General features: G+C 46.0%; 1 protein-coding gene across 1 annotated transcript in view; it reads right to left on the bottom strand.

The window, feature by feature from the left end:
* Positions 1–13,166, bottom strand: part of TMEM38B (transmembrane protein 38B) — a 101,651-nt gene that overhangs the window by 46,805 nt on the left and 41,680 nt on the right. The window contains exon 2 of the mRNA XM_038402796.2: positions 11,635–11,860. Within this exon, the coding sequence (XP_038258724.2) occupies positions 11,635–11,860 (226 nt within the window). The remainder of the gene's footprint in view (positions 1–11,634; positions 11,861–13,166) is intronic.

Here is a 13,166-nt window from a genome sequence, read left to right as displayed (position 1 = left end):
ACATTTTACCTTTAAGTCAGTCTACAATTTCCATTGCAGCTTCTAAATATTTCTGAATTAAAATCAAGTTTTGTTTTTCGCCTTCCTCCTCTTGTAAGCCCTAAACTACATTTGGTAAAGTGAACAGGAGTACTTGTGGCACCTTAGAGACTAACAAATTTATTTGAGCATAAGCTTTCATGGGCTACAGCCCACTTCATCGGATGTATAGAATGGAACATATAGTAAGAAGATACACACACACGGTGGAAGTTGCCATACAAACTGTAAGAGGCTAATTAATTAAGATGAGCTACCATCAGCAGGAGAAAAAAAATGTATATACATCTTCTTACTATACGTTCCATTCTATGCATCCGATGAAGTGAGCTGTAGCTCACGAAAGATTATGTTAATAAATTTGTGCCACAAGTACTCCTGTTCTTTTTGCAGATACAGACTAACATGGCTGCTACTTTGAAACCTGACATTTGGTAAAGTGAAAACGTCCCTAGAGATGTACAAACAAGAAAGCAAGCAATATTAAATTTAATCTCTGCTCTAAGCATAGGAAAAGGAATGGTTGCCAAAGGGAGAGAGAAGAGTTATACTAAGAGAAAAAAGTACATTTCCAGCCCACAGGTTATTACAAGCAACTGAAATTCAGAAAATAAAGATGCCCTCTAATTATCCTTTTTAAACTATCCTTGAAACATGAGAAGACACCTATTGACATCAAAAAATGCACAAGTGGATCAAAGGCAACACACAGCCCTTACTGTATTCACTTAATTGGAATATTCACAAAAGGCAGTATTTCTAATCATAGATTCAAGCAAATATCCAGTAAAGTCAGTTTTTAATATCTGAACTCCAGCACAAAAGGCAAGTTTACAAAACTGACACCAACTAGTATCTTGGAGTTTCAAATTTAAACATAAAATACAGACTGTAAAGATTTAATATGTATTGCACGATTTGTTTTACAACACTGCAATAATTATTAATGTTAAAAATCAGAGGATATCTGTTCGGCTTGAATACTATTATCACTGCTTTGGACATTAAAGTTGCAGTTAATTAAGTTTAATTGTAATTGACAAGGTTAACGAAGGAAATAATGATCTGGGTGAACAATCAGGTTCACTTAATGACACATGTGAAGTGTATAAAAGGGTCATTAGATCCAGATCCCCTAAAATAAAATGAGGATACACATACAGGAGTGGAAGACGTGCAGAATATGGGGTAGTTTAGGTTTTTTAAATATTTATTTGGATTTCTACGATAATAAAAGGGGCACCTATCCAGAGCTCTGCCCCCCCCCCATACATTACAAAACCAGAAATAAATTAAACAGCAGCTTACCCCTCTGCCAGCCAACTGGACTAAACCTCCAACAAAACTATTTCCTTCCCCCTGCATTAAAAGGTACAAATAGAGTAACCTTGCAGCATGCCCTTCACACCAGAACAAATGGCTATTTAAGATTGAGGAAATGAACCTATAACAGAGCTGAGGGACCCTCACAGAGAATACACTACCATCTCTTTTAACCATGCTTCACCTCTTAAATTAAGGAGAATCCACCTAGCACACCCCCACTAATCACAACTGTGGCAATATGGCACAAGGAGAGAGGTAGTATCTCAAGCAGCACGTTCCCAAGTTATTGAGGGCTTTATAGATCAAACACAACATTTAAAATTCAATCAGGAAACCAAAAGGTACCCCATGTAAATCACTGAGTATAGGTATCCTGTGCTGCAACTGGGAAGTACCATTCAATAGGCAGACTGCTGTATTCTGCACTAATCTTGGTTTCTGGACTGATTAAAGTTACAGCCCCATGCAGAATGTATTGTACTTATCCAGTCTTGGAGTGACAAAAGTATGCATCACGATAACAGGGTCCACATCCAAAAAACCCTGTGAGTTTTCCAGCCAGGTACAGACAGTAAAGAAGCATTCTTGGACACTGCTGCCAATCATCATCTAACAATATCTGGGGAGGCAGTAACACCACTTCACAAATGGCAGGCACATCCTCTCAAACATAGGTGTAGCAATAATCCTTGGCATATCTTCCAATAGCTCTCTTCAACCTACCCTCACCACGTCAGTTTTAGCCAGATAGTGGCATGGATAAGAGCTAGCAATCTCCCTCAGACACTGGAGCAGGTGTTCAACAATACTATCTGGGCCTGGTGCAAACTTAAATATAGATAGAAGTTACATTATATTAGATGTATAAAAGATCTAAGAAATGACCCCCTAAGCTGTCAAACAGAGATCAGAGTTTAGTAGTTAAGGCTCCTTTCCTCATTCCTGGGCTGGAAGGGAAAGTTTTCCAGCTGATATGGTGTCTTAGATTTTAATAATCTTTGCTTTTTATATTTTGTACCTGCACCTAGACATAGTGATAGAGGTAATTAATAAAAATCAACAAAACAAACCTATACAGTAAAACTGCCTGCAGTACGCAGCAGCAATAGTTTTTGAGGTGCGGTGGGGGTGTCACCAAAATAAATCACATTTCTGACAAAAAACTGTATGTGCTATTTGTTACTGTAAACAAATAAGATTATAACTGAAAGCTTAGATAAACATTTTTATTTTTTCTAGTTTACTTTGTGCATTTCTGACAGCATTTTCCACGTAATCTAATTCACTGTCCTATATTCTCAGTTTTCTGTTTGGTAGGCTTTCCAATAGCAACAGGAGGGCAAAAAACATTTGAGGGTATTTCTAGCTATTTAATGCAGTAAGTATGTGCGTGTGTGTGTGTGTTTGGGGGTTTTTGCTGTTTTTTAAGAAGTTAATCACACTCCCTCTTTTGTTCCTCTTTCCCAACCCCCTCCATATGTTTCCCTGACAACTGGCTGAATTCTCCATGGGCTAGTCTACACTGGCACTTTACAGCCCTGCAACTTTCTCGCTCAGGAGTGTAAAAAAAAAAAAACCACACGGTTCAATGCTGTAACATTCCAGTATAGACAGTGCATCAAAGCTGGTAGCCATGCTGGTAGCTACACCCCCCGTGGAGGTGGGGGTTTTTTTTGTTTTTTTTTTTTTGGTTTTTTTTTTTTTTTTTTTTTTTTTTTTAAGAGCACTGGCAGAGCTCTCCCCCATCCCTGTGACGTGACTATAAAAGCCACATTAAAGCGCTGCTATGGCAGCATTTTAAGGTTGCGAGTGTAGACAAGCCCCGTGACATAATTTCTCCACACTGGTGCTGGTGAGTTCCAGTCCTAAAGGCGATGTCCACACTAGGAATCTTCAGCAAAAGTTTCCCAGTAGTAGCACCAGTAGAATCCTAATGCAAACAAATTTTCAGCAGTTTCTTGTATTTTTATCATGTGTTAATTAAGAACTGCTTAGATGCTGTATTAACAACAGTGTTTAAGACTCCAGATGCTGCTGGAATCATATCTACATTAGGGCTCTCACCAATAGTGTCCAAAAAAAATCCACTAATATTAAGGTTCCTTAGTATAGAAACAGACTAGGGCCATGTCAACAAAAATTACGTCAATCTAATTTACGTTGGCATACAGCCAACAGAGTTATTAAATCACTTGTGTGCATGCATGTCACAGAGTCACCAGGACGATGCTCTGGAACTGCTCTGTAGGAAGCCAGTCAGGACTCTGGGGTAGCCTCCTCTCTCTGAGCATACTATCACCAGGGCAAGCAGCTTACACAGCTTCGACCTTCTTGGGTCTGACCTCGGAGCATTCAGCATCCCCTTCCACACCGTGCACTTCCCACAGTGAGTCCATCCGGATGGGGTTCCTGGGGAAGCCAGAGGGCCTAGCACCCCAACTCCGCAGTCAGACATGACTCTCAGCCAGCCGGTAAAAGAGAAGGTTTATTAGTCGACAGGAACACAGCATAGGACAGAACTTGTTAGTCATTGAATTCTGTGCTTTCAGCCTAGTCCATCTTGGGGGAAGGGGAGCCCAGAGCCAGGGCTCTGGCCCTCCCCCTGCATCCCAAGCCAGCTAAGACTGGCTCTCTTCCAGCTGCCTGGCCCCCTATTTGGTGGAGCCACAGCAGGGCGAGTGGTCCGGATACACCATGAAGCATCGCCCAAATAGATCCAGCTTCAGCCTTTTAAGAGCCCACTCCATGATAAGGCATTCCTTCTCCATGGCTGCAAAGCCCTGCTCCCAGGGCAGCAGCTTTCTGCTCAGGTACATGATGGGGTATTTCTCCCCCTTTGCATTTGCCTGCCTCAGCACCACGCCCAGCCCTGTGTCTGGGGCATCGGTGAACACCATAAATGACTTGTCAAAGTCTGGGTTTCCCAGCACCGGGCTCTTGACCAGATCCTCCTTCAGCATGCACAGAGCCCTCTGGCACTGCACAGTCCAGACCAGCTTGTCTGGCTTATCCTTTTGCATAGCTCAGTGATGGGAGCTGACAGAGCTAAAGTGGGGCACAAACCTCCAATAGTGCCCCACCATCCCAATAAAGGCCTGGGCCTGTTTCTTAGTCTGGGGAGCAGGTCAGTCTCTGATCACCCCCACCTTGGCCAGCTCTGACTTTAGGCAGCCGCTCCCCACCTTGTGGCCCAGATACAATACTTCTGCCATCCCCACCTTGCACATCCCAGCTTTTACAGTCAGCCCTGCATCCTGGAGGCGACTCAGTCCCCTCTTCACCTGGGACACCTGGTCCTTCCAGGTCTGGCTAATGGCACAAATATCATCAATATACACTACGGTAAAATTCTCCATCCCCCTCATCCACCTGGCGCTGGTAGGTGACCGACACCTCCTTGAGCCCAAAAGGTAGGACCAGGGACTTGTTCAGCCCCAAAGGGGTGACAATCAGGTTTTAACATGGCATCTGGATCCAAAGGCACCTGCCAGTAGCCTTGGGTGAGATCCCTGGTCATGGGGTACTGAGTCCCCCCTCAACTTGTCTAGGATCTCATTAGGCCTAGGCACGGGCAGGCACCAGACATGGTGATGGCATTGAGCTTCCGATAGGAAAAATGGGTTGATCCGATTCTTTGTGGCCTGAGGTCCAGAACCACAGGAAAGACCCCCTGAGGCTGGTGGATGGCTGCATCACCACTAAAGCCAGCATGTCTCTGACCTCTCCCTCCAGGGCCTGGGCTGTGTTCCCAGTTACTCTGAATGGGGCACACCTGATGGGTGGGCCAGCTCCCATCTCCACCCAGTGGACAGCTCCAGCTCTTAGTGAGCCCAGGCCAGTTGGAAAACAGCTGTTGGTAGGAATGCAGCATCTCTCTGATCCCTGCCTCCTGGGCAGGGGTTAGCTGGTCAGAGAGGGGAACTGATTCCAGCAAGGAGCTGGCTCCTGTCTCAGGGAAGAGATCCACCAGGGGATCTTCCCCCTTCTCCCACTGGCCACACACGGCCAGTACCAGACTCTCCCTGTCACAGTACAGCTCCATCATGTTGACCTGGTACCCTCGGTGGCTGTGAGCCTGGTTGGGCAGTTTCACCAAATTATGTCAACCTAACTTGCATCAGAATACAGCCACCGCAGTTATTAAATCACTTGTGCGTGCTCACACTTGGCTCCTTGTGTCAGCACTGCACATCCTCACCAGGACCGCTTGTATAGATTATCTTGTCAGTGTGGGGCATTGTGGAATAGCTCCTGAAGGCTAGTAACAGTCAATGTAAGCAGTGCAGTGTCTACTTGGACACTACGGCAACCTACTTACATCAACCATGACTCTTCACCACTCATAGGTGGCGTCACTAAATTGGCGTAGCGAGGCACTTACTTGGTGGAAGTCAAATTTAAGTGAAGACACTTGTACAGCTAAGTGAACACAAGGCAGCTTACATCGACCTAACCGTGTAGTGCTGACCAGGCCTAAGGATGGCTCCTATTTAGTCTCCTCCTCATCCACAGCAGCAGTCCCTAGTAGAAGTAGATAAACTGACTGCTTCTTCCCTGTTTCCACCTGCTTTTTCATACTTCAGCTCTTCTTAGCAATCTTTGATGACAGCAAAGCAGCTGGAAACTAAATACTGTATCACATGACTAGCCTGCTCCCCAAAAGCCAGCAGAGATCAAAGTTCAGGAATCTCTGCACTAAGCAATAAAAAGTTTAAGTATCACAAACAAATCAAAACTATAAAGGTAGCCAGCCTAGCAAAGATTATGCTAGGCATCATTAGAACTCTCTGGGCGCTAAACACTGGTGTTTTGCAATTCAATCATTGTTTTCTTGCTATAGTGCTGACATAGCTAGAAAGCTTGTTGCTTCAGTGCTAACTGTCCTTTAGCATTACTATTGCTAACAACATTATGGGTGGAATAAAGCCTTCAAAAACACAGAAATTCAATTTTACGTAGATCATCCACTTACAAATTAACTGGTTTCAGAGTAGCAGCCGTGTTAGTTAATTAGGATGCATGCATCCGATGAAGTGAGCTGTAGCTCATGAAAGCTTATGCTCTAATAAATTTGTTAGTCTCTAAGGTGCCACAAGTACTCCTTTTCTTTTTGCGAATTAACTGTCATTTATGTTTGTCCCATGAAGCACCCTTTAACACTAATGAGGCATCATGAAATCATGCAGAATGTGACGTGCGCAAAGCCAATTCGTCTGCAAATACTGTAGTTTAGAGGTGAAGTTTTGGTTTCAAAAGCAGAGGCTGATGCAGAATACAAATTTTCAGTTGTTTTTTCTAAAAAAAAGTTTGACAATAAATATTCTTGTAAAAAAGTGTGACAAAGCCCTGCTTTTTAATACTCTCCCATCATTTCTTCCTCACTGTCCTCCCCAACCTACAAAATTAATGATTAATATCACACACCATGCTTGTCTTGATTATACACCTAAAGGGTGAAATAAAAAACCCTTTTAAAATAAAATACTTTTAAATACTATTCAAGATTACTTAGTTTCCATATCAGTAAGAATACGGTTACTAACAACAACAACTTAGCACTAAAAAGAGGATTAGATTCACTTATCAAAACCCTGTGCCAAGGATTCTCTGATTCTCCTAAAAAAAAAAAAATCAGCTTATGTGGAGAAACCTACAAATAAAAAAATTCTACATTAAACATGACTAACAAGTGACACCGGTACCTCACTCATGAGCACTACATTTCCCTTCACAATTTAAGGAAAATGTTTCTTATGTCACAAAGTGTATCAAAAAGTATAGTAAAGAAGTTTTTTCTCTCTTAAAAAAAGCTCATACTTTAACAGGTAACCATGCCATTACTAAAAAAAAAAAAGGTACAGTTTCCACAAATTATCCCTAAAGAGTACTTAGAAAAAGAATAAATTTGAAGTCCTATATAATATAGATGGTCCAAAGTTTAAGTTGTGAAAACAAAGAAAGCATTTCAAAAAAGTAAAGTCATTTTCTAAAAAGAATGCAGTAAACCCTCAATGTAATACAATATGATGCAAAATGCAGGCTGCTGACTGACTATGCTGTGACACAATGGGACACCACATATACTGCAAGTCTACTGACTGAGTTACAGCTGGAATGATTTTGACCCATTCACAACTCCAATATTTATGTTACAGTTCTTTTTTTTGGGGGGGGGGGGGGGCTCAACGCCCCTTCCCCCACACAAAAAATTACCAATTCCATGCTCAAGTTAGAAAGTGAGCTATACTTAAACCTAGATAAATATTACAAACACAAATTTATGTATTTTAATTGAAATTTCTAAGTGAATTCAATGTGTGCTCAAACCGATTCTATGGTCATTTACAGCATTGTAGTTTGCTGATAGGAATATGTGTAGAAGCAACAAAAAATTAAGCAAATACTGGAGAATATTAATGGAAAATAAATTTTGAATATGTATACATAAGTGTTTCTACCAGAAACCTGATTCTAAAATAGGAAGATTCTAAAATCTTCTTGTATTTAAAGTAGTAGACTGAGGACATAGGAGATTGGGGCTCTATTTCTGACTCTTCCACATACCTCCTGTGTGACCTTGCACCAATCTTTAATCACTGAATCAGATCATCCATCTGTAAAATGTGGGTATTTCATTAATGTTTGTGAGATGCACAGATACTGAAGTGAGACATGCAAAAGAAAAGCAAGTCAGACAAAAAAATTATAATCAGGGAAGAAAAATATACCATAAGACCAAAGTACCCAATTTACTCAACAGCTTAAACTTTCAATATCAACTAGCCACAACGAACTGCTTGCAAACGAGTAACAGACAAAGATTTATTCACTGAAATTTGGCTAGTTGTTCCAAATATTTAATTATTTTTTAAAATCGAGCTCTTTTCAAGCCTGTCAAAACAGAGATAAAAATATGTCAAATGAGTAGTTATGAATTATTTGTCCAGCTCTAGCCAGAGCTAGGGAACTGCTGCCACTAAGGCAAACTTTCTAAAATGCAACATTTTACTGACGCCATACTGAAGATGTGCCATAAGAGGGGGAGAAAAGTAGGTACTTTCTTCACTAATGTCCATTTCCAATTTGGACCCAATTCTGCAGTTCAAAGGAATTTGGAACTTGAAAGTAATGCAACATCTTCTCTGTTATCTATACATAGGAGATTTCTCACTTTTAAACTGCTTGTTCATTTAATGCCATAAGTCAATATTTGTGACATCACAATCACTTTTACAGTAGGGAATTTACTACCACAATTGGCTTACACAGAGATGTTGCTTCTCCTGCTGGATTGTAAGAGGTTTAGAAAAAAAAAGCTTCTATTAACATTACTATTAGAGTAATAAGCATAGATTAGTATCCGTGGAAGACAGAAATGTGTCTTTTAGGTATTTTTAATGCATCTGCCTACCATACTTTGATATTATGCAAATAGCTGACACTGCATATATTTATAGTCTTATTTAGATTTTTTCACTTATTTTACCTAGATCAATTTCAAATATTGTTGGACACATTGTTAGTAATGAGCAAGCCTTGGCAAATGCACTTGCCAATGGCAAACAGTAAAACTTGTCTTGGTGAATTTACTCATCAGTTATTACAGAATAAGCTTTTTAAACAAAAATAAAGCATCTAGCCCTTCTGGTAGCAAATAGCCTTCAGAATGTGAAGTAAACAGAGCAATGCAATGGTCTTCCTAAATCTGCATAAGTCTGATAAAACAGTCATGAACTGCCAACGACCCAGATACAGGGAAGTTACTCTGGGGCAGAGGGACTTTCCCAATCCTTTAAGTCACTCCACAGTAATTATTCCAGTCTCAAGGCTGGATTAATCTATACAACACTTGACCCAACTCTATGGGAGGTGAAGGCTAGTTAATAGCCCCAAATCCATAGTGCACAACAAGCCCCACAAAGCTTGCACCCCACCACAGACTTTCCAAATATTGCCCCAACTCGTATATAGAAGAAAAATGTTGGAAATGCCACAACATAGCTTTCCATAGAAAGGGAGGATTTATTCTTATAACAGTCGAATTAGCTTCTACACGCCTGAGTGTCGTGTTGACTCTGGAAAGTTTCTGGGCCCATCTTTGTTCAATCCTTCAAAAATGTTGAACTTCCAAGGAACTTCAACCACCTCATCCCTTCTGTCCAAAGCCATGCAGAAAAAAAAAAAAAAAAAAAAAGCAAGCACCAATAGCAAGGCTTTTAACCAGCAAGTTATTGGACTATTTGGCCATTTATTTTCCCTAGCTTGAGAAAATGGGAAGGCATGGCATTGGCTGTAGATCATAACTATGTACCTTCTGTTGCTGATTTATTGCTATTTGTTGGGAATATGCTGATTAACGAAGGGTTCTTCATTGTTGGATATTTCAAAACTGTCAAAAGGCACCTAGATAAAAGGATGAGCACTATAATTTTGTGTATTACGTAAAACAATAGCAGCAAGAGCACAATCACCTGACTTGAAGTGTACAAATATAAAGAGACATCCCTACAAATCCATATATAACTTTAGGGTCTCCCTGCTTGAGGGGCACTCATTTCAAAGTTTTTTACAGAAAGTTTTCCAGTAATTTGCCACTAAGTTAGACAGGACACACACCACTTGAAATTGTATTGGAATAGACATGAGAAAACTAAAGCTTCAGGAAGACATGAGAGAACTGAAGTTTCAGGTTATCATTATTAGTTGCAATAATACCACATTCTGAAGTTCAGAACACTTTAGAAAAGTGTAAGAACTTAACTTTTTTAGAATAATTTTACAGTTCTAATACCATTCATCCCTAATTATTTTGCAAACAGTATGCAGCTACCTCTGGGGGTGGAGAGCAGCAACCAATTGATGCACCGCATATGCATAAAAAGGAATGGTTATCTAAGGCCACCAGAGCAAGCCTCAATTCCTGTGAAAATGAACACCAGTTCTTTTAAGATCTCGTGTCTGCAATGACAATAGCAAAAAAGGGAACATAGTTTTTCAAAGTTTGCAGCAATAGTAGAAGCTATAGTGTAGACAAGGGTCAAGATTGTTTACCATTATATTATCTAACCCTGCTTAATGTTACCTATTCCCTACCCCGTGCAAATATTCACAACTCCACTCGCCAACAAAGCTGACGTATCTCATTCCCCCAGTGCTGGCACAGAAGGGATTTGGGGGGAGCCCTAACAGGTGCATCAGGCAAGAGATTGAGACCCTCCACTCCACACACACACACAATTTCTGGGGCTCAAATCAGTGGCAATTTTAAGTGCATACAATTCACAATTCATAAAGCCAGAAGGGACCACTGTGATTATGTCGTCTAACCTCCTGAATAATACAAGTCACAGGACTTCCCTGCATTAGTTCCTGCTTGAAGTAGAGCACATCTTTTAGGGGGGAAAAAAAATCTTCAGAGTCCCGTAGAGCGCACCATTTACATCTGTGCCCCATGCCCACATTTAACTGCCAAGAGCACCAGTCTCCCTTTCCTATCCATGGTCCCATACATATAGGCTTGGCAGAACGCGATGTGTTTTTACACAATTTCAACAGACAATATAGCTGTTTATTTTCAAGCATTTTTTCAGCGTTTATTGATTTAAATTGGCAGTTGTGCAACATTATGGGTTTAACCATTTCCTCCCCCCCCCCCATTTTTATCTATTTAAATGTTCACAGCACAGACACATCATGGGGGGAAGGGTCTGAATTATTTAGCCACCGTAGATGCCGGGACTCACGAAGTTAAAACTTAAACGGCAAACAGAACATGCCACAACATACACCGGCAACACCCCTCAAGCAGCGCTTGTTTTTTAGAGACGGAAACATTGTTTCCATCGCTGCGCTCGCCGCGCTGCGCCCGCTGCCGTGGGAGCCCCCGGCCCTGACAGAGCCTCGGCTGCGGCAGAAGTTCAAGGCCGCCCCTGCCCGGAGAGTCGGGCTTCCGCAGAAGTGCGGGAGCGAGCCCCAGAGCGGCGGGGGGGAAGCGCCCAGGACAGGGAAGGTCGGGGGCGGGGCAGGCTGGACAGCGGATGTGGGGGCCCCCATAGCGCCCCACGCACCGCCCCACAAAGCCCGGGGCCGGCGTTACTGGAGACAGATGGGGGGGTTACCACAGGCCCCCCCGCTCCCGTTGGTTGCAGGAGGCTGCCGGGCTCGCAGCCGGGGGGTCCCTCCCCCGGCCCTGCTGGGCTGCCGTGTCCCCGGGGGGCTCCCGCCTGAGGGGAGCGGGGCAGCCCAGCGCTGCTGGTTGGGGGGGCTCACCCCGCTGCTCCTTCAGCGCCATGACGGAGGCCAGGTAATGCGCCGCGTCGAAGAAGGGGAACATGGGCAGGCGGGAAAAGCGCAGCGCCACCGGCCCCAGCTCCATGGCGGCGGCGACGCCTTCTCTGCGGCCCGGGCCTGCCCCGGCTCGCGCGCCGCCCCCCACAGCTGGCGGGCGGGGAGAAGGGAGGGCGCTGAGTGGGTGGGACCAGCGCGGGGGGCGGGACTTGCGGGGGGGAGGGGGGTTGCTGGGGCAGAGGAGGGGGCGGGGAGCTGGAAGGGGGCGGGACTTGCTGGGGGCGTTCTAGGGGCAGAGGAGGGGGCGGGGAGCTGGAAGGGGCGGGACTTGCTGAGGGGTGCTAGGGGCAGAGGAGGGGGCGGGGAGCTGGAAGGGGCGGGACTTGCTGAGGGGTTGCTAGGGGCAGAGGAGGGGGCGGGGAGCTGGAAGGGGGCGGGACTTGCTGAGGGGTGCTAGGGGCAGAGGAGGGGGCGGGGAGCTGGAAGGGGGCGGGACTTGCTGGGGGGTTGCTAGGGGCAGAGGAGGGGCGGGGAGCTGGAAGGGGGCGGGACTTGCTGAGGGGTTGCTAGGGGCAGAGGAGGGGGCGGGGAGCTGGAAGGGGCGGGACTTGCTGAGGGGTTGCTAGGGGCAGAGGAGGGGGCGGGGAGCTGGAAGGGGCGGGACTTGCTGAGGGGGTTGCTGGGGCAGAGGAGGGGGCGGGGAGCTGGAAGGGGCGGGACTTGCTGGGGGGTTGCTGGGGCAGAGGAGGGGCGGGGAGCTGGAAGGGGCGGGACTTGCTGGGGGGGTGCTAGGGGCAGAGGAGGGGGCGGGGAGCTGGAAGGGGCGGGACTTGCTGGGGGGTTGCTGGGGCAGAGGGGGGGGCGGGGAGCTGGAAGGGGCGGGACTTGCTGGGGGGGGTGCTAGGGGCAGAGGAGGGGGCGGGGAGCTGAAGGGGGCGGGACTTGGGGGGGTGAAGGGGCAGAGGAGGGGGCGGGGAGAAGGAGGGGGGACTTGCTGAGGGGGTGCTAGGGGCAGAGGGGGGGCGGGGAGCGAAGGGGGCGGGATGGGGGGTGCTAGGGGCAGAGGAGGGGGCGGGGAGCTGGAAGGGGCCGGAACTTGGGGGGGGTTAGCAGGGGCAGAGGAGGGGGGGAGGGAAGGGGGCGGGACTTGCTGGGGGGCTGGGGCAGAGGAGGGGGGGGGAGGGAAGGGGGCGGGATTGGGGGGGGGAGAGGAGGCGGGGAGCTGGAAGGGGGCGGGACTTGCTGGGGGGTTGCTAGGGGCAGAGGAGGGGGGCGGGGAGCTGGAAGGGGGGGGATTGCTGGGGGGTGTGAGGGGAGAGGAGGGGAGGGGGGAGCTGGAAGGGGGGGGAATTGCTGGGGGGGTGCTAGGGCAGAGGAGGGGGGGGGAGCTGGAAGGGGGGGCGGGAGGGGGGGTGTAGGGGCAGAGGAGGGGGGGGGGAGATGGAAGGGGGCGGGACTGGCTGAGGGGGGGCTAGGGGCAGAGGGGGGGAAGGGGGGAAGGGGGAGAGGAAGGG

This window comes from Dermochelys coriacea, chromosome 5 (genome assembly GCF_009764565.3).
Source record: "Dermochelys coriacea isolate rDerCor1 chromosome 5, rDerCor1.pri.v4, whole genome shotgun sequence".
NCBI classification, from domain to species: Eukaryota; Metazoa; Chordata; order Testudines; family Dermochelyidae; genus Dermochelys; species Dermochelys coriacea.
The sequence above is the reverse complement of the archived record's forward strand: the minus strand, read 5'-3'. Positions and strand labels throughout refer to the sequence as shown.